At 39.7% G+C, this 20,518-nt stretch overlaps 1 protein-coding gene across 1 annotated transcript in view; it reads left to right on the top strand.

The window, feature by feature from the left end:
• The window catches only part of Pcif1 (Phosphorylated CTD-interacting factor 1), an 80,621-nt gene that overhangs the window by 29,728 nt on the left and 30,375 nt on the right, over positions 1–20,518 (top strand). The window contains exons 8-11 of the mRNA XM_071663724.1: positions 1,564–1,795; positions 5,646–5,769; positions 18,628–18,769; positions 20,216–20,388. Of these exons, the coding sequence (XP_071519825.1) occupies positions 1,564–1,795; positions 5,646–5,769; positions 18,628–18,769; positions 20,216–20,388 (671 nt within the window). The remainder of the gene's footprint in view (positions 1–1,563; positions 1,796–5,645; positions 5,770–18,627; positions 18,770–20,215; positions 20,389–20,518) is intronic.

The raw sequence follows: 20,518 nt of genomic DNA, 5'->3' as shown, positions 1-20,518 counted from the left end.
TGGGCCTTCATGAAAGATGTGAATACAGTTTTCCCACTAACTCCATGACAGTTTATACCTGTATGACAATGCTGCAAAGAAATATTATTGTTCTAATTACATGATGTCATTTTTTGTCACTGATAAGCGATACTTTTAATTAGATGATTGCCTTACATTTCTTTATGATGTCCTTTTTTGACATCATTGCTTTAAGGCTTTAGTTCATTCATCTGCATAAACTGCTATGTTGTCTGCAGAGAATGTCTACTTTGTGTTGTAGGTGAAGAAAAGACAGCCTAAGTCACCTTAACTTGAATTGGCCTGTTCTTACCTGATTGACTTGATCTGGATATCCTAACCCAACCTAACTTAAAAAATGAAAGTGTTTACCCCAAATGAAAGCATACATTTTCATTTTGAACAGTGTATAGGTGTAAAAAGAGTGGGCATTGTTAAGAGAGTTAATCTAAAAGATGAAATGCCTGAGAATGGCATGTAGTGTGAGGCAGGTTGATCATGTAAAGAATGGCTGTGTAAGAGAGAAGTGCAGTACAAGAGCAGTCTGATTAAGGGTGGCTGCTCATGGTGTACTGGAATTGTGCGGTCGTTTGGAAAGGATGAATATGGAAACACTGATTAGCAGGATCTTTGTGTCAGGAGTGGAAGAGGTAAGAATGTGTGCCCACCTTCAAGTACCTATGACAATACTTTGCCAACTGATGTTGCTGCCACATAGTGCTCACTGTATATCTTGTTCACTAAATAATGTTTTTATCTTGGTTCATCTGCAAGTAGGCTTGTCAGGAGCCACCAAACCTCACCACCACACTCCATCTCTGCACCCCCTTTCCCTAGTTTTGCTTTCATCTTTCTTATTACTCCATCCTTCTATATGATAAAAAGCCAGTGACATCACATAGCCCTGCTTCACAACCACATGCATGCTGAAACTTTTGCTCAACTGTCCATCCACTTTAACCCATGCATTTGGTTCTCTGTATAAGGCTTTCACACCATCCAACAGCTGTTATCTCTTCCCCTATATATCCTTAATACTTCCAATAAAGCATTCCACTTAACTCTTTATCATACACTTTCTATAGATTCTTAAAAGCTGCACACAGTTTCTTACCTTTTGCTAGATACTTTTCCACAGTCATTCTCACCACAAAAATTTGATCCACACATCCCCTACCTTTTCTTTAAAAAGATAAGCTAACTTATTCTGTATTCAGTCACTTCTATCACTCTATCAATCAGGGCTCTTGCATATACATTTCCTGGTATACTTAACTGATATATTCTGTAATTGTTTCATACATCCTTCATTCAGAAATCTTTTTGTAGATTGTCTATGACAGCTTTATATATGGAAAATTGTACAGTATAGCAAAATGTGATAGATGAGTTGGTGTGTGCTTTACATATATAAATAATGCCAGAGTTACTTTTTTGTGCTTACTGATGTGCAGGGATTATATAATCCACAGCATCAGATCATATAATTACTTTATTTTGTTACTGTTATGTAATAAATAGCTGACTAGGAATTTTCAATGATGTATGCTGTTTTGATTTTAGGCATTGATGCACCTCGGGATTCATTCAGCCGATGGTTAATGGAAAGGAAGGTAGTGGACCATGGCTGGGACTCACTTTTGCCCAGCCAGTGTTTTCCGGAGGTGAGCCAGTCCATGTACCGTGAAATAATGAATGACATCCCTGTCAAGCTGCAGCGACCCAAATTTACAGGTGAAGCCAGGAAGCAGCTCTCCAAGTATGCTGAAGCTGCAAAGAGAATGATAGAGACTAGGTAAATATAAAATTTGTGAAAGAATTCTTTTCTGATTAAAACCTCTTGCGCTTTAAGCATATTAGCTCATTTGCATTATACTTTCCCTCTATTTCTTACAGCTGGAGCCCTATAAGGCATCTGATAGGGTACTTACTGGTTGGGAGTTAAACCTCTTGCACTTACAAGGATATACATGGAATGCTAAGGAATTCAAACACCAATAGACCATTAAGTCCTTACAAGGCTATTTGTGACAGTGGAAGATATCAGAAACTCGCAGACTATTGTGATATAAGGTATATAGATAATTCAAAGAGAATAATCTACAATTTCTTAATACAGTTAAGGAGGTGCATATGATGTAGGTTGTGGACTTGAAATGAAATATTCATCAAGTCTGTGCCTAAAAGTATCTATAGTTCTGCTTTCAACCTCTCTGATTGGTAAATCGTTCCATATATTAACAATTTTGTTGAAGGAAAACTGCTTTGTGTCATTCAAAGTAAAATGTTTGCCCAAGAGATTGTATTCATAACTGCACGTGAAGTCAGATGAATCGTCTTCAGTAACTTAACAGATCAAGATTATCAGAGCCTTTGATAATTTTGAATACTTGTATTAGACCACCTGTTAGCTTTCTCTTTTCTAAACTAAATAGATTCAAGTCACTTAACCTGCTCTCTTAGGATTTCTTTCTCAGCCTTGGAATCTTCTTGGTAGTTTAGTGCTGCACTTTCTCCATTCTCTCTATGTTTTTTTTAGGTAGGGTGACCAAAACTGAATACAGTATTCAAGATGGGGATGAACCAGGGAACTGTAAAAAGTAAGGATGATTTTCCAAGGCTTACATTTAAAGGCCCTACCTATGAATCCAAGAATTTTGTTTGCCCTTTTCTCTGCTTCTGAGCACTGCTTACTTGGTTTTAGGTCACTAGAGATTATTATGCCCAAGTCTTTTTTCCTCATTTACCTTTTGCAGTTCAACAATTTATACTGTAGCTTGCCTTTTAATTTTTGCTACCGATATGTATAACTTTGCACTTTGATGTTAAAATTCATTTGCCATCTATGAGCCCAGTCCATCCATTTGTCTATGTAAGTCTGAAGCTGTAGACATTCATGTTCATTTGTAGATATATTTCCCTGCTTTGTATCATCTGCAGATTTTGATATCTTTCAATGCAGCCTATTATCAGTATCTTTAATGTACTTGAGAAAAAGAACAAGTCCCAAGACTAATCCTTGTGGCACTCCATGATATGTCTAATCATTCTGAGGCTTGACCATTAATCTCAACTCTTTGTTCATGGCCAGTCAGAATTTCCTATCCACCAAAATACAACCCACCTGTGCCATGTGACTAAATTTTTATGAGTAACCTTTGATGTGAAATCTTATTGAATGCTTTTTGAAAATCCTGCTTTACTTTTTTCATAAAGTTGATTACATCATGAAAGAAATATAAGCTCTTTTGTAGTATAATTCTTATCTTCTTTCTCACATACATATCGACACTCTCTTTGTTTATATTTCTGATGCCTGTTCCCTTTGGGAATTTCCTCAAGGGGATGGCAGTGGCAAAAGAGTATCCTTAACTGTTGAACTCTAGTGCCATTTATTAGCCTTTTGTGCCTCACTGTGCTGTGCCACAGGCAGAGGGTAACTCTAGGGCAGTGTTTTCAGAAGCTCCTACCCAGTGTTCCTATCAACTGTTTCTACCAAATGTGTACCTGTTGTTCCAACCTATTACTTCTACATAAATGCTCCAAGCTAATGCTCCTGCCTACTACTTTTACCTAATGCTTCTACCTAGTGCTCCAGTGATGTTCCTAGCCTTTACTTATCTATTGTTCCTAACATTTTGCCATAAGGCAGGGCTAACCACAAGAAAATTTAGAGTTACAAAGAATGAAATGCGTGAATTGTGCTGTAAAGTGTAACGTGTGACAATGATAGATTGTATGTTTGTGGAGAGAATGCCAGCACTCTACATGTAGGTGAGGCAGAAAGAAAAGACAGCTAACTGGGTCAAAGGAGTGCATCCTTAGAACAACTGAAGTGCTAGCTCACTACAGAGTGGTCACTAACTCTCCTAATACCCAGGTGGGTGGTACCTATACTATACCTCCTTGGTCAGTGGTTGCTTACCAAGTACTTCCTACATTGTCTGCAAAAAGCCTTGTCTGCCTCTCCTTACATCTTCAAAGATGACATTACACTTACATTTTAGTACTGTCATTTCTCCTTTAGCCTTGATTACCATATACAGATGTTTGGGCATGGAATTGATAAGGTTTCTGAAGTATTCTAGGTCTCTGTTTTAGGTCCATAGGGTCTTGATCTGAAAGGGGCAAATTCATCCCAAGTGTCATATGCTTGTACCCACAATAAACCATAGTTGTGCATTGGCCTTGAAAATATATGGGGGTTGACAATGTTTTTTTTTTTTTTTTTTTTTGATACTGTAACTTTATGAACATAACCAAGAGAATAGTTACTTGGCAGGGGATTTAAACATTTTTTTTTCATACTATTCGCCATTTCCCACATTAGTGAGGTAGCGTTAAGAACAGAGGACTGAGCCTTTGAAGGAATTCCTCTTTTGGCCCCCTTTTCTGTTCCTTCTTTTGGAAAATTAAAAATGAGGGGGAGGATTTTCAGCCCCCCTCCCCCTCCCCTTTAGTCGCCTTCTACGACACGCAGGGAATACGTGGGAAGTATTCTTTCTCCCCTATCCCCAGTTTTATTCCCCAAAATTAGGTGTCTCCTTAAGGATTCACTCCTTTGGCCATCTTAAAATATCTGAAGTTGCCCGATGCTCATTCACAGGATTTAACATCCACACACCAACCCACCCAGGCTTATGACATCATGGTGCAGAAGTGAGATGGTTCAAGCAATTACCTTCTCTTATTCATTTCCACTTTTTGGCATTGTTTGAGTCTGCTAACCGTTGTTTGGTGTTGGTTCATAGGGTCTTTCCTTTTATTTCTGACTTTCAGAGATATTGAATGGACATCATAATCATTTATTCATGAATTTTCCATGACGAGATGTAAGAACTTTGTTGTTTTTTGAGAAAAAGTGTTCCTGGATACGACACTAACATCAGCTTCCACCGTTTTATGGTGACCTTAGACTTTGTTTTGATTGTTATCCTAACTACTGCATATTGTTTTTTATGTTTCATATTTTTTCATTTTATTGTGGAACTGTTTTCTTATCTTTTGCTTTTCAACATATAGATGTGACAACAAAAGTTCAAAATACCTAATTCTGAATTTGAAGGATGCTTATTGGCATATGCCAATCCATGCCAGGATGGGGAAGTTCTTGGCTCTATAATCATTTGAGGGAGCACTGCCTCCGTGGAAAGACTGAGTACAAAGGTGCTGATCCTGATTTTTCTTGAGATAATCCAGGAGAATCTCACATATTCGTAGGATACAGCCTTAGAGAGAAAAGTTTTTCAACTTTCAAAACCTACAATGTTCTTACAGTTTTCTTTATGACCACATTTTCCTATAATTCACATTGAAACCACGGACATTATCCTTAGTTTTAATTGATACTTAAAAGACCTGTTTGTCTGTAATGCCACTGTTTATATTAAAAAATTTCTTAAGATGTTTTTGCTCTTAGTATTTCCTCAGAGTATGGTTATTATGACAAACCTAGCATCAGACTTAACACTGGTCTAAATTAAGTTTTCTTATTTTAACTGCATTGCTTATGATAATGAGTGAAATGTACAGGCGAGCTTGAATACACAGTTGATTGTTTAACTACTCATTTTGCCGTGATGTTATCCACACAGTCTAATCCATTTATTTATCAATAAATACAGTGATACCTATATTCTTTTTAGCCGAAATGCCAGCCAGGAAAGTCGAAAAATAGTTAAATGGAATGTAGAGGATACTTTCCAGTGGCTACGAAGAACGATTGGTTCCACGTTTGATGATTACATGGAGAGATTAGCTCACCTTAAGGTAAGTGCAAAAGAAGTTTTATCAACTGTAGATTCAGTTTTTTGTCTTTTATCATGTATCTTGGGTAGCAGGGCCACCAGTCTTTGTAAGGCATCCTTATCCTTTTTGTCAACTTGTGGGGTTGGGGCTGGCGACCCAAGCAGTGCAGATATTCCTCACAAAAGGTCCTTGTGTGTTTGGATGAAGGTGGGATGCCTGCAGCCACTTTCAGCAGATGTTGCAAGTTTGTAAGGGTAAGTGGAATTTGAGGGGAATGAAAGATGAAAGTTAAAAAGATGGATGTTAAAGATAATTTTAGAAAGGGAAAATTAGTTAAGTTTAGTTTGTGTGAAACATGCTGAGGGGTAGTGGGGCCTGAGGTCCCAGGTGAGTCATTTGTTGTTTGATGATGACATGGTGCTGGTGACATTTGAGTGAGAAACTACAGAAAGATGAAAGTAGGTGTGAAGAAAAGCAAAGTTGTTAGGTTTAGCAGTGCAGAGACAGGTTAGTTGGGGTTTGAGAATGTATGTAGAAAACTTAGGGAAAGTTAAATGCTTTAGAGTACCTAGGTGTGGACATGGTAGTGAATGGAACCATGGAAGATGAAGTGAATCATAGAGTGGGTGAGGGGGCGAAGGTATGGGAAGTATTGGGGAATGTTTGAAAAGATAGGTCACTATCTGGAGGAGTAAAAATGGTTAGATTTGAAGGTATAATAGTCCTGACTGTGTTGTATGGATGCAAGGCATGGGCTGTAGATGAGAATGTAGTGAAGGTAATGAATGTGCTGGAAATGAAATGTCTGAGGACAATACTTAGTATGTGGAGGGTTGATTGTGTAAGTGATGATAGGATAAGAGGGAGATGTGGTAATAAGAAGAGTATGATTGAGAGCTAAAGAGGATATGCTAATATGTTTTGGATATATGGAGAGAATGAATGAGGAGAGGTTAACAAAGAGGACATATTTGTTAGATGTGTAGGAAGCAGCAAGAGGGAGAAGACTGAATTGGAGATGGGAGGATGGAGTGAATAAGATTTTGTGTTCTGGGCATGAACATGTAGGAGCATATAAAGCATGCATGAAATGGAGTGCATTCTAACCATGTGGCCTTCAGGGGGTGATGTACTGTTCTTGGACTGAACTAGTGCATATGAAGCAACTGGGGATAAACATTTGGAAAGGTAAGTGGGGCCTGGTTGTGGTACATTACAGCTAGAGAATGGATGCGAATGAATGAAAAGAAAAGAAATGATAAAGTGAATAGGATGGGACTTTGGGAAGTTTTGACTCTGTATGGAAGCCTTTTGAATGCTGTTAAGAGCCTTTATAATGGAAGTACTGTATATGATAGAGTAAACAGAGGTATAAATCTATGGTTTGAAAGAAATGTGGGTGTGTTAAGATTGCAATAATTATTATTCTTATGGATAGGTCATTGCTTGACATGAGAGCTATTTAGGATGATTCTGATGTGATACTTAACCATGGAGAAACAATGCAAGTTGCTGCAGTTTTTGAATGCAGGTGATGCATTCTTGTATGTTAAATCAGAGGAAAGGTTGACATATAATTAGATTTATGTCAACAAGTGATTTTACATGTATATCCATAGATACAAAGTGTCCAGGTATTTCATTTCTGTAAATGGTTTCTTCATATATCATTATTTACAACAGTGTTCATCAGGAGAAGCTCTTCCTCCAACTCTCTTTTATCTCTTCCTATAAGACCTTCCATCACCTCCTGCAGGCATTGTTGTGAAAATCCCCTCATATGTAGCCAACCTTATTGCCACATCACAGCACCTTGACACTATGCAAGGAACAACAAATGTGCAACACAGTACATCACACAATTGGTACAATAGCTTACTTAAAACAAAATGATTGCATCTCTCCAGAAGTCTTCAGTCACCTTTTTAATCCAAAACACACAATTCCAACCTGTATCCTTCCATCACAGTATATGGACAATTGTTCCCAATTAGGTAGATGTTGGTAGGAACTTCTGAATGCTGTTAAAACTTTTTAATGGAAGTAGTTTATGTGATAGAGTAAACAGGGGTATGAATATGTGGTTTGAAAGAAATATGGGAGTGTGTTAAGGTTGCAATAATCAGTATTCTTATGGATAGGTCGTTGCTTGATATGAGAGCTATTTGGAATGATTCTGATGTGATACTTTGAAAACACTCTGTGAGGTTTTCTTTCCACCAGTTGCCTGTTAGTGAGGCATAAGAGGCTGAAAAGCATCTCTGGAGTTCACTGGTCATGGACTCTTGTCATGGCCACTACCCTAAGGGAGTTCCCGAAGGGAACAGACTTCAGAGACTGAGAGAAAGACTGTTCCCACTTAACAAAACTCCAGCTATTCTTAGTATAACATACTTCACACATGACATTCTCCCCATCCCCATACCGCTAACATCAACATGGGCGGCAAACATACTAAATGCCATCATAATGAAATTGGTACCAGATATGGACAAGAAAAAGAAACCATTAGTATCCTTTACAAACATTTCACCCACTCCTGCCTGCCTGGTCATTTACCCTGTCAGAACCAAATATTGTATGTGAAATGTTCTGCTTTTGTTGTAAATTAAAAATGTCATGTTAATTCTAGCTCCCTTGTTCCAATTTCTAGGGGGTTATTTCATAGCTGATTAGAACTGTTAAAGTCACAAACCAGGAATTTATTGTCAAATACCTTTCTTGAGAAATTATTCCACAGTTAAGGCCTTTTTAGTATTGTGCCCATCAAAGATATCTGATGATTGAGTTTTTTTTCTTTTTAATGTGAAGGCTCCTGTCTTGGACAATAGTCCACATCAAGGTTGGGCCTGAAGTGAAATATAGAGAGAATAATGAAAGGGAAAAGAAAAGACAAAGGAAAGTATTTATGAATTTTGGAAGAAGTGAAAAACCTGTCTTTTAAAATGTGCTAGGTCATAGTTATTGGGAAAGACATGAGAGGGTAGAGTTCCAAAGGTTTTTGACATATAGGGAAAGAAGCAGTTATCAAATTGGCCCACTTTTGAGTTGCCGGTGGCCACATAATGATTATGTTATGCAGCAACTTGCTAAATATTGCATAGTCTACCTAGTGGTGGGGACACACAAACAACCAGCTCATGGGAGTGAAAGCCAAAGTAATACCTATAGAAGAGGGAAAGTAAACCAGCGTTGTGGCATAGGGCAGGAGTGTCAAGTTTGGAAGTTAGCTAAGGACAGTTTATCAGTCAGAACATTTTCGATTCAACTATGTCAAGTAAGGATGCAGAGCTAGAACTATGCCAGATGTAAGAGCAGTAGTCCATACAAGGGCGAATCAATCCTTTGTATAGATGGAGTAACTGTTCAAAAAAAAAGAAGTTTCGACATCTAAAGAGGACACACAGTTTTTAGAGGCAGACTTAGCTATTCCCACAGTGTGGAGTAATGTGTATCTGTGGTAAGATTGAGGTTTGCTAGCACTTCAGCTTGAAGAAAGTCTCCAAGAAAGTTCTCTGTGGGAGGGAATTAACCTGGAGATGTTGGTTCTACTACTGAAACATTAGGAAGTGTTTCTTTGCCTTGTAAGTCCTCCTACCTCATAGACTATTTTGGTAAGAGTATGTGGGTTAAGAGCAAGTGAGGTGTTGGTGTCAAATGTTGACATTAAGTCTTTGAAAAGCTTGTTTATAAGCTAAGTCCTTTCACCTTGTTTCCCAGCCTACTATTGTTTATGGAAGTTGGTGATTACTGTATGGTATAGCACTGTCAATGGTGGCTCATGTGTAGGAACTGCTGAGCTGCAGTCATATTGCACAAATCTGTGCATACAATTACTTAATTGATATTGCTTTTTAAACCTGTGTCAACCATAATTCTTAACAATGGAATGTTCAGAACAACATAGGTTTTTCAGTTTTGGTTGGTAACCCTCAATTATCCCCCCAAAAATATATAAAAATATTTTGAACTATGTGTGCACTGTGCTGCAGCAATAAGTGTACTCACTGCTAGGTGTTATGTGGCACTGGTGATTGTTTACTGTTTTCTCGTGCAGTTGTATGTGCTGGTCTTTCAAATATGTGTGTTTTGTATACCCTGGATCACTGCTGTGGACAATGGCCACTTTCAAGCATTGCCAGCAGTTGCCTGACAGCTCCTTAAAGCCATCTACATCTTGTGCATAGCACAAAAGATTTTAACCCCCAAAAAGAAGATGGAATTGTGCGAGAGGCTTGCTAAAGGTATCCAAGGCAACTCCCAAAACACTTGCCTTTCATGATCTTTCTTCTCATAAACAGGTGCATAGGCACCAATAATCACACATTTTTCTCCATCCACTTTCACTTTTACCCACATCAATCTAGAGTTTACTTTCTTACACTCTATCACACACTCCCACAAATGCTTCATGAGTAGTGCTACTCCTTTCTGAATTATTTAATATATTAAAAAATGAAGGACTTCAACATCATTTGCCCACATATATCACTATATCCTTTATGTAAAATATTTAAAAGTATGTAAAATATATTTATTTATTATACTTAGTCTCTGTCTCCCATGTTAGCGAGGTAGCGCAAGGAAACACACGAAAGAATGGCCCAACCCACCCATATACACATTTATATATATAAACACCCACATACATACCTATACATTTCAACGTATACATACACAGACATATACATATATACTATTTATTTTTATTTATTATACTTTGTCGCTGTCTCCCGCGTTTGCGAGGTAGCGCAAGGAAACAGACGAAAGAAATGGCCCAACCCCCCCCATACACATGTATATACGTACGTCCACACACGCAAATATACATACCTACACAGCTTTCCATGGCTTACCCCAGACGCTTTACATGCCTTGATTCAATCCACTGACAGCACGTCAACCCCGGTATACCACCTCGCTCCAATTCACTCTATTCCTTGCCCTCCTTTCACCCTCCTGCATGTTCAGGCCCCGATCACACAAAATCTTTTTCACTCCATCTTTCCACCTCCAATTTGGTCTCCCTCTTCTCCTTGTTCCCTCCACCTCCGACACATATATCCTCTTGGTCAATCTTTCCTCACTCATCCTCTCCATGTGCCCAAACCACTTCAAAACACCCTCTTCTGCTCTCTCAACCACGCTCTTTTTATTTCCACACATCTCTCTCACCCTTACGTTACTCACTCGATCAAACCACCTCACACCACACATTGTCCTCAAACATCTCATTTCCAGCACATCCATCCTCCTGCGCACAACTCTATCCATAGCCCACGCCTCGCAACCATACAACATTGTTGGAACCACTATTCCTTCAAACATATCCATTTTTGCTTTCCGAGATAATGTTCTCGACTTCCACACATTCTTCAAGGCCCCCAGAATTTTCGCCCCCTCCCCCACCCTATGATCCACTTCCGCTTCCATGGTTCCATCCGCTGCCAGATCCACTCCCAGATATCTAAAACACTTCACTTCCTCCAGTTTTTCTCCATTCAAACTCACCTCCCAATTGACTTGACCCTCAACCCTACTGTACCTAATAACCTTGCTCTTATTCACATTTACTCTTAACTTTCTTCTTCCACACACTTTACCAAACTCAGTCACCAGCTTCTGCAGTTTCTCACATGAATCAGCCACCAGCGCTGTGTCATCAGCGAACAACAACTGACTCACTTCCCAAGCTCTCTCATCCCCAACAGACTTCATACTTGCCTCTCTTTCCAAAACTCTTGCATTTACCTCCCTAACAACCCCATCCATAAACAAATTAAACAACCATGGAGACATCACACACCCCTGCCGCAAACCTACATTCACTGAGAACCAATCACTTTCCTCTCTTCCTACACGTACACATACCTTACATCCTCGATAAAAACTTTTCACTGCTTCTAACAACTTTCCTCCCACACCATATATTCTTAATACCTTCCACAGAGCATCTCTATCAACTCTATCATATGCCTTCTCCAGATCCATAAATGCTACATACAAATCCATTTGCTTTTCTAAGTATTTCTCACATACATTCTTCAAAGCAAACACCTGATCCACACATCCTCTACCACTTCTGAAACCACACTGCTCTTCCCCAATCTGATGCTCTGTACATGCCTTCACCCTCTCAATCAATACCCTCCCATATAATTTACCAGGAATACTCAACAAACTTATACCTCTGTAATTTGAGCACTCACTCTTATCCCCTTTGCCTTTGTACAATGGCACTATGCACGCATTCCGCCAATCCTCAGGCACCTCACCATGAGTCATACATACATTAAATAACCTTACCAACCAGTCAACAATACAGTCACCCCCTTTTTTAATAAATTCCACTGCAATACCATCCAAACCTGCTGCCTTGCCGGCTTTCATCTTCCGCAAAGCTTTTACTACCTCTTCTCTGTTTACCAAATCATTTTCCCTAACCCTCTCACTTTGCACACCACCTCGACCAAAACACCCTATATCTGCCACTCTATCATCAAACACATTCAACAAACCTTCAAAATACTCACTCCATCTCCTTCTCACATCACCACTACTTGTTATCACCTCCCCATTTGCGCCCTTCACTGAAGTTCCCATTTGCTCCCTTGTCTTACGCACTTTATTTACCTCCTTCCAGAACATCTTTTTATTCTCCCTAAAATTTAATGATACTCTCTCACCCCAACTCTCATTTGCCCTTTTTTTCACCTCTTGCACCTTTCTCTTGACCTCCTGTCTCTTTCTTTTATACATCTCCCACTCAATTGCATTTTTTCCCTGCAAAAATCGTCCAAATGCCTCTCTCTTCTCTTTCACTAATACTCTTACTTCTTCATCCCACCACTCACTACCCTTTCTAATCAACCCACCTCCCACTCTTCTCATGCCACAAGCATCTTTTGCGCAATCCATCACTGATTCCCTAAATACATCCCATTCCTCCCCCACTCCCCTTACTTCCATTGTTCTCACCTTTTTCCATTCTGTACTCAGTCTCTCCTGGTACTTCCTCACACAGGTCTCCTTCTCAAGCTCACTCACTCTCACCACCCTCTTCACCCCAACATTCACTCTTCTTTTCTGAAAACCCATACAAATCTTCACCTTAGCCTCCACAAGATAATGATCAGACATCCCTCCAGTTGCACCTCTCAGCACATTAACATCCAAAAGTCTCTCTTTCGCACGCCTGTCAATTAACACGTAATCCAATAACGCTCTCTGGCCATCTCTCCTACTTACATAAGTATACTTATGTATATCTCGCTTTTTAAACCAGGTATTCCCAATCATCAGTCCTTTTTCAGCACATAAATCTACAAGCTCTTCACCATTACCATTTACAACACTGAACACCCCATGTATACCAATTATTCCCTCAACTGCCACATTACTCACCTTTGCATTCAAATCACCCATCACTATAACCCGGTCTCGTGCATCAAAACCACTAACACACTCATTCAGCTGCTCCCAAAACACTTGCCTCTCTTGATCTTTCTTCTCATGCCCAGGTGCATATGCACCAATAATCACCCACCTCTCTCCATCAACTTTCAGTTTTACCCATATTAATCGAGAATTTACTTTCTTACACTCTATACATATATACATATATACATATGTACATATTCATACTTGCTGCCTTCATCCATTCCTGTCACCACCCCACCACACATGAAATAGCACCCCCTTCCCCTTGCGTGCGTGCAAGGTAGTGCTAGGAAAAGACAACAAAGGCCACACTTGTTCACTTTGTCTCTAGCTGTCATGTGTAATGCACCGAAACCACAGCTCCCTTTCCACATCCATGCCCCACAAAACTTTCCATAGCTTTACTCCAGACGCTTAACATGCCCTAGTTCAATCCATTGAGAGCATTTTGACCCCGGTATACCACAATGTTCCAATTCACGCTGTTCCTTGCAAGCCTTTCACGCCCCTGCATGTTCAGGCCCCAATCACTCAAAATCTTTTTCAGTCTATCCTTCCACCTCCAATTTGGTCACCTGCTTCTCCTCATTCCCTCTACCTGTGACACATATATCCTCTTTGTCAATCTTTCCTCACTCATTCTTTCCATGTGACGAGACCATTTCAATACACCCTCTTCTGCTCTCTCAACCACACTCTTTTTATTACCACATATCTCTCACCTTTTCATTACTTACTCGATCAAACCACCTCACACCACATACTGTCCTCATACATCTCATGTCTAACACATCCACCGTCTTCTGCATAATCCTATCTATAGCCCTTGTCTTGCAACCATATAACATTGTTGGAACCACTATTTCTTCAAACATGCCCATTTTTGCTCTCTGAGATAACATTCTTGCCTTCCACACATTCTTCAGTGCTCCCAGAGCCTTCACCCCCTGCCCCACCTTGTGACTCACTTCAGCTTCCATGGTTCCATCCGCTGTTAAATCTACTCCCAGATATCTAACACACACCACTTCCTCCAGTTTTTCTCCATTCAAACTTACCTCCCAATTAACTTGTCCCTCAAGCCTACTGAACCTAATAACCTTGCTCTTATTCACATTTACTCTCAGCTTTCTTCTTTCACACACTTTGCCAAAACTCAGAATCCAACTTCTGCAGTTTCTCACCTGAATCAGCCATCAGCATATTTGGCCCTCTCTCCAAAACTCTTGCATTCACCTCCCTAACCATCCAATCCATAAACAAATTAAACAACCATGGAGACATCGTGCACCTCTGCCGCAAACCGACATTCACTGAGAACCAATCACTCTCCTCAGTTCCTACTCATACACATGCCTTACATCCTTGGTAAAAACTTTTCACTACTTCTGGCAACTTACCTTCCTCACCATATACTCTTAATATCTTCCACAATGCATCTCTGTCAACCCTATCATATGCCTTCTCCAGATCCATAAATGCCACATACAAATCCATCTGTTTTTCTAAGTATTTCTCACATACATTCTTCAAAGCAAACACCTGATCCACACATCCTCTACCACTTCTGAAACCACACTGCTCTTCCCCAATCTGATGCTCTGTACATGCCTTTACCCTCTCAATTAATACCCTCCCATATAATTTCCCAGGAATACTCAACAAACTTGTACCTCTAATTTGAACACTCACCTTTATCCCCTTTGCCTTTGTACAACGGCACTATGCATGCATTCTACCAATCCTCAGGCACTTCACCATGAACCATACATACATTGAATATCCTTACCAACTAGTCAACGACAGTCACCCCTTTTTTAATAAATTCCACTACTACACCATCGAAACCCGCTGCCTTACCGGCTTTCATCTTCTGTAAAGCTTTCACTACTGTTCTCTGTTTACCAAACCATTCTCCCTGACCCCTCTCACTTCACACGCCACCTTCACCAAAACACCCTATATCGGCCTTTCTATCATCAAACACATTCAACAAACCTTCAAAATGCTCACTTCATCTCCTCACTTCACCACTACTTGTTATTACCTCCACCATTAGCCCCCTTCACCGATGTTCCCATTTGTTCTCTTGTCTTATGCATTTTATTTACCTCCTTCCAAAACATCTCTTTATTCTCCATAAAATTTAATGACACTCACCCCAACTCTCATTTGCCCTCTTTTTCACCTCTTGCCCCTTTCTTTTGACCTCCTGCCTCATTCTTTCATAAATCTCCCAGTCATTTGCACTACTTCCCTGCAAAAATCATCCACATGCCTCTCTCTTTCACTAACAATCTTACTTCTTCATCCCACCACTCACTACCCTTTTTAATCTGCCCACCTCCCACCTTTCTCATGCCAGGGTTAGGGAGAATGACTTGGTAAACAAAGAAGAGGTAGTAAAATCTTTGCGGAAGATGAAAGCTGGCAAAGCGGTGGGTTTGGATGGTATTGCAGTGGAAGTTATCAAAAAAAAGAGGGTGACTGTGTTATTGACTGGCTGGTAAGGTTATTCAATGTGTGTATGACTCATGGTGAGGTGCCTGACAATTGGCAGAATTCTTGCATAGTGCCATTGTACAAAGGCAAAGGGGATAAAGGTTGAGTGCTCAAATTACAGAGGTATTAGTTTGTAGAGTATTCCTGGGAAATTACATGGGAGGGTATTGATTGAGAGGGTGAAGGCATGTACAGAGCATCAGATTGGGGAAGAGCAGTGTGGTTTCAGAAGTGGTAGAGGATGTGTGGATCAGGTGTTTGCTTTGAAGAATGTATGTGAGAAATACTTAGAAAAGCAAATGGATTTGTATGTAGCATTTATGGATCTGGAGAAGACATATGATAGACTTGATAGAGATGCTCTGTGGAAGGTATTAAGAATATATGATGTGGGAGGCAAGTTGTTAGAAGCAGTGAAAAGTTTCTATCGAGGCTGTAAGGCATGTGTACGTGTAAGAAGAAAGTGATTGGTTCTCAGTGAATGTCGATTTGCGGCAGGGGTGTGTGATGTCTCCATGGTCGTTTAATTTGTTTATGGATGGGGTTGTTAGGGAGGTGAATGCAAGAGTTTTGGAGAGAGGGGCAAGTATGCAGTCTGTTGTGGATGAGAGAGCTTGGTAAGTGAGTCAGTTGTTGTTCGCTGATGATACAGAGCTGGTGGCTGATTTGGGAGAGAAACTGCAGAAGCTGGTGACTGAGTTTGGTAAAGTGTGTGAAAGAAGAAAGCTGAGAGTAAATGTGAATAAGAGCAAGGTTATTAGGTACAGTAGGGTTGAGGACAAGTCAATTGGGAGGTAAGTTTGAATGGAGAAAAACTAGAGGAAGTGAAGTGTTTTAGATATCTGGGATCGGATTTGGCAGTGGATGGAACCATGGAAGCAGAAGTGAGTCACAGGGTGGGGAGGGGGCGAAAGTTCAGGGAGCGTTGAAAAATGTATGGAAGGCGAGAATGTTATCTCAGAAGCAAAAATGGGTATGTTTGATGGAATAGTGGTTACAACAATGTTGTATGGTTGCGAGGCCTGGGCTATAGATAGAGTTGTGCGGAGGAGGGTGAATGTGCTGGAAATGAGATGTTTGAGGACAATATGTGGTGTGAGGTGGTTTGATCGAGTAAGTAATAATAGGGTAAGAGAGATGTGTGGTAATAAAAAGTGTGGTTGAGAGAGCAGAAGAGGGTGTTTTGAAAAGTTTGGTCACATGAAGAGAATGAACGAGGAAAGATTGACAAAGATGATATATGTGTCAGAGGTGGAGGGAACGGGAGAAGTGGGAGACCAAAGTGGAGGTGGAAAGATGGAGTGAAAAAGATTTTGAGTGATCAGGGCCTGAACATGCAGGAGGGTGAAAGGCATGAAAGGAACAGAGTGAACTGGAACGATGTGGTATACCGGGGTCGACGTGCTGTCAGTGGATTGAACCAGGGCATGTGAAGCGTCTGGGGTAAACCATGGAAAGTTCTGTGGGGCCTGGATGTGGAAAGGGAGCTGAGGTTTCAGTGTATTATTACATGACAGCTAGAGACTGAGTGTGAATGAATGTGGCCTTTGTTGTCTTTTCCTAGCGCTGCCTCGCACACATGTGAGAGGAGGGGGTTGTTATTTCATGTTTGGTGGGGTGGCGACGGGAATGAATAAAGGCAGCAAAATAAAATAAATAAATAAATACTTTGTCGCTGTCTCCCGCGTTAGCGAGGTAGTGCAAGGAAACAGACAAAAGAATGGCCCAACCCACCCACATACACATGTATATACATACATGTCCACACACGCACATATACATACCTACACATCTCAACGTATACATATATATACACACTCAGACATATACATATATACACATGTACATAATTCATACTGTCTGCCCTTATTCATTCCCGTCGCCACCCTGCCACACATGAAATGACAGCCCCTTTCCCCGTATGTGCGCGAGGTAGTGCATCTTTGATGCCTGTTCCCTCTGGGAACTTCCTCAAGGGGATGGCCAAGGCTAAAGTCTCCATAACTGGTGAACTCTAGCAGAGAAATTATATTGGATTTGTTCATTGATATTCATATCATCCTAATACAAAACAGCAGATTGTCAGCCATAACACTAAAGGGGTTAAACAAATGTCCCCCATATATTTTGTGATATTGTTTAGAAGTGCAGTGATTCAAAAATATTCTTCCTTCGTCACTTTATGTGGATTTGTAAATTGATTTCTGTTTATTTATAAATTGATTTGCTTTGAGAATTTTTTTTTATACCATAATGTGCATACAGCAACATGTTGAGAACCTTGGAAGAAGAAAAGGAAAGTTTTCTCTTCTGAGAGTGTTTTTTGTTGGCTAAGGTTTCATGATGCATTTCATGTTGGTGGTCCGTCATATATTCAGAAAGTACCGGTTTCCTTCAAATATTACATTTTAATTATTTTTATTCCTGCCTCTCATTTCTAATTTTCTCCTTTTTCTTTATCCCTATTTAAATATGCCTCCTTCCTTCTTTGCATGAATTAGTACTGTCCTCTCCTTTTTATTAATTCCTCAGCTGTCAAATCTGTCAAGTTGAGTTCCTTTCTTTTGAATCTTTTTGTGATATCTTGAGCATCCATCCCCCCCCCATTGATTGTGCAGTATATTGCCAGATGATGAAATTCTGTTTCTTATGTTCCTAATCATATCTCATAGTTCAGCTCCCTTAATTTAACCACACACCTTGCTTTTATATGCATTCTTATTTGCATATCTTGTTTTCCACATGCACTTGCAGCATCTATCACATTTGTCAGAGATATAGATATATTTGACTTTGCAGTTTTACATGGGACCCTATGTGATTGATGATGTATGAATTGCATCTTAAAAGATTTTAGTAGATATTTAATTTTTTTTTTAAATTGTTGATGCACCCATAGTAGCAGTGTATTATTATGAAATGTTGATGCATCCACAGCGGCAGTGCCAGCCTCATCTCACTGAAGCAGCGAAGCAAAGTGTGGAGGGCATCTGCATCAAAATATACAACCTGTCTGTTGAACATGCTAAAAAGATAAGAGAAAAGCACCTACAAATTCTGGAGGAAAATAATATCAGAGGTAACTTCAAATTATGTTTTTTATATGGGTACTGTAGATATGCAGGGGAGATGACTATCATAAATGATTGGTTAGTTAGTCTTCAGGTTTGTTACTTTAATATGCCTAAATTTGAAAACTACAGTATTCATAGGGTAAAATAATGACAAGATTATAACCTAATTGCATTGGGTGATTTTTTTCTTTGTTGGGCTAACGTAACTTGGAAAATGTTAACCTTGTTTCTCGTGTGAGAAGCTGCTGAAATTTATCTGTGGAACTGAAATAGAAATATTTATCAAAGTTAAGAAAGCTTACTGTCTTGACAGAAGGTATGTTAATACATTGACCATCAGCATTGCCACCACACAAGCTGTAATCAGCTCTAAACATATCTCCAATGTGGTAATTTTCCAGAGCATGTCATATCACAGGGATGTATAGTACCCAGCTGGCCAATTGCAGTTTTAAAAAGAAATGAATTTATTACAGAACCATGTGATGTATTTCTGGCTGTTCATATGAATTGGACATATATGTCCTTGAATCCTAAGCATTAGTTTATATAAAATTTGAATAGGGGTGCCATCATCAGGATATTATGGTATTATATTATGGTATTAAATTTTCCCCTGAAAATTGAGAGTCCCTGCCAGCAAGCTTGGGATCAAGGACTGTAGTTCATCAGGATTATTCTCACAAAATGTTTATGCTTATATTGCACCTGCTATTCTTTTCCTCTTGGTTGCAGTTTGGTACTGTAACTGTACAGAACCCATATAAGCTCATGCCAACCACTACAAGAATGGCTCAATCCCAAACACTGTGAGCTTAAGTAACATAAGATTGGCATTTTTGTATAGACAAGTTAACAAGTTCCCTTTTTTTATAGCTCCACTGTTTATTGACTCACCTTCCATGCCCTCTCATTCCCCACAAACTGCATAATTGCCCCTCTCCAAAACTCTCACATTTGACTCCCTCACCACTTTATCCCCTGACAGCATGTCATTCCCTGTAAACTACATTATTCCAATGCACAGTCCCTTGAATGCCTCACACCTTCAGGCCTCTGGCCTTCAACACATATTTCACTTGTATCAGTTCACCTCCTTGGTTTCCCCTATTCCTAATTCCTTCCACTTTTGACATACCCTTTTTGTCAGTCTTTTCTAACTCATCCTTTCCATATATCCAAACCACTTCAACAAGCCCTCTTCAGCTCTCTCATACATACTCTGACTACCCCACCTCCCATGATTATTAATATTATTGTTATTTATTTATTTATTATACTTTGTCGCTGTCTCCCACATTAGTGAAGTAGCGCAAGGAAACAGACGAAAGAATGGCCCAACCCACCCACATACACATGTATATACATACACCTATATTTTACATATATACATAGTAGTTAATGAAGTATCTGTCATAAGCAGCCATTGATTTTAATTTTATACTTGGCAGAAGTTGGGGTACCGGCAGTGAGTGGGTTGCGTAAAGTGTGGTGTTACCCAGTGCAGTTCACAACCCCAAGTCCACGGCCACCACCTATTGACTTCATGCAAGACAAGGACACAACCTGTTTACGATATAATGGAGAGGCACTTAGAATCAACACTGCATACTTCCATAAATTGGTTAGTGAATTACTCATGATTCAGTGGAGGCATTGAAATGACAGTTATCAAAGCCTGCCAGATTCATTGGTGAATATCCCAAGAATGACATACATGATGAAAACTCTGATATTGAATAGATTATGCTAAA

This window comes from Panulirus ornatus, chromosome 7 (assembly GCF_036320965.1).
Source record: "Panulirus ornatus isolate Po-2019 chromosome 7, ASM3632096v1, whole genome shotgun sequence".
In the NCBI taxonomy this organism is placed as follows: domain Eukaryota; kingdom Metazoa; phylum Arthropoda; class Malacostraca; order Decapoda; family Palinuridae; genus Panulirus; species Panulirus ornatus.
This window is presented reverse-complemented; position numbering and strand designations above follow the sequence as displayed.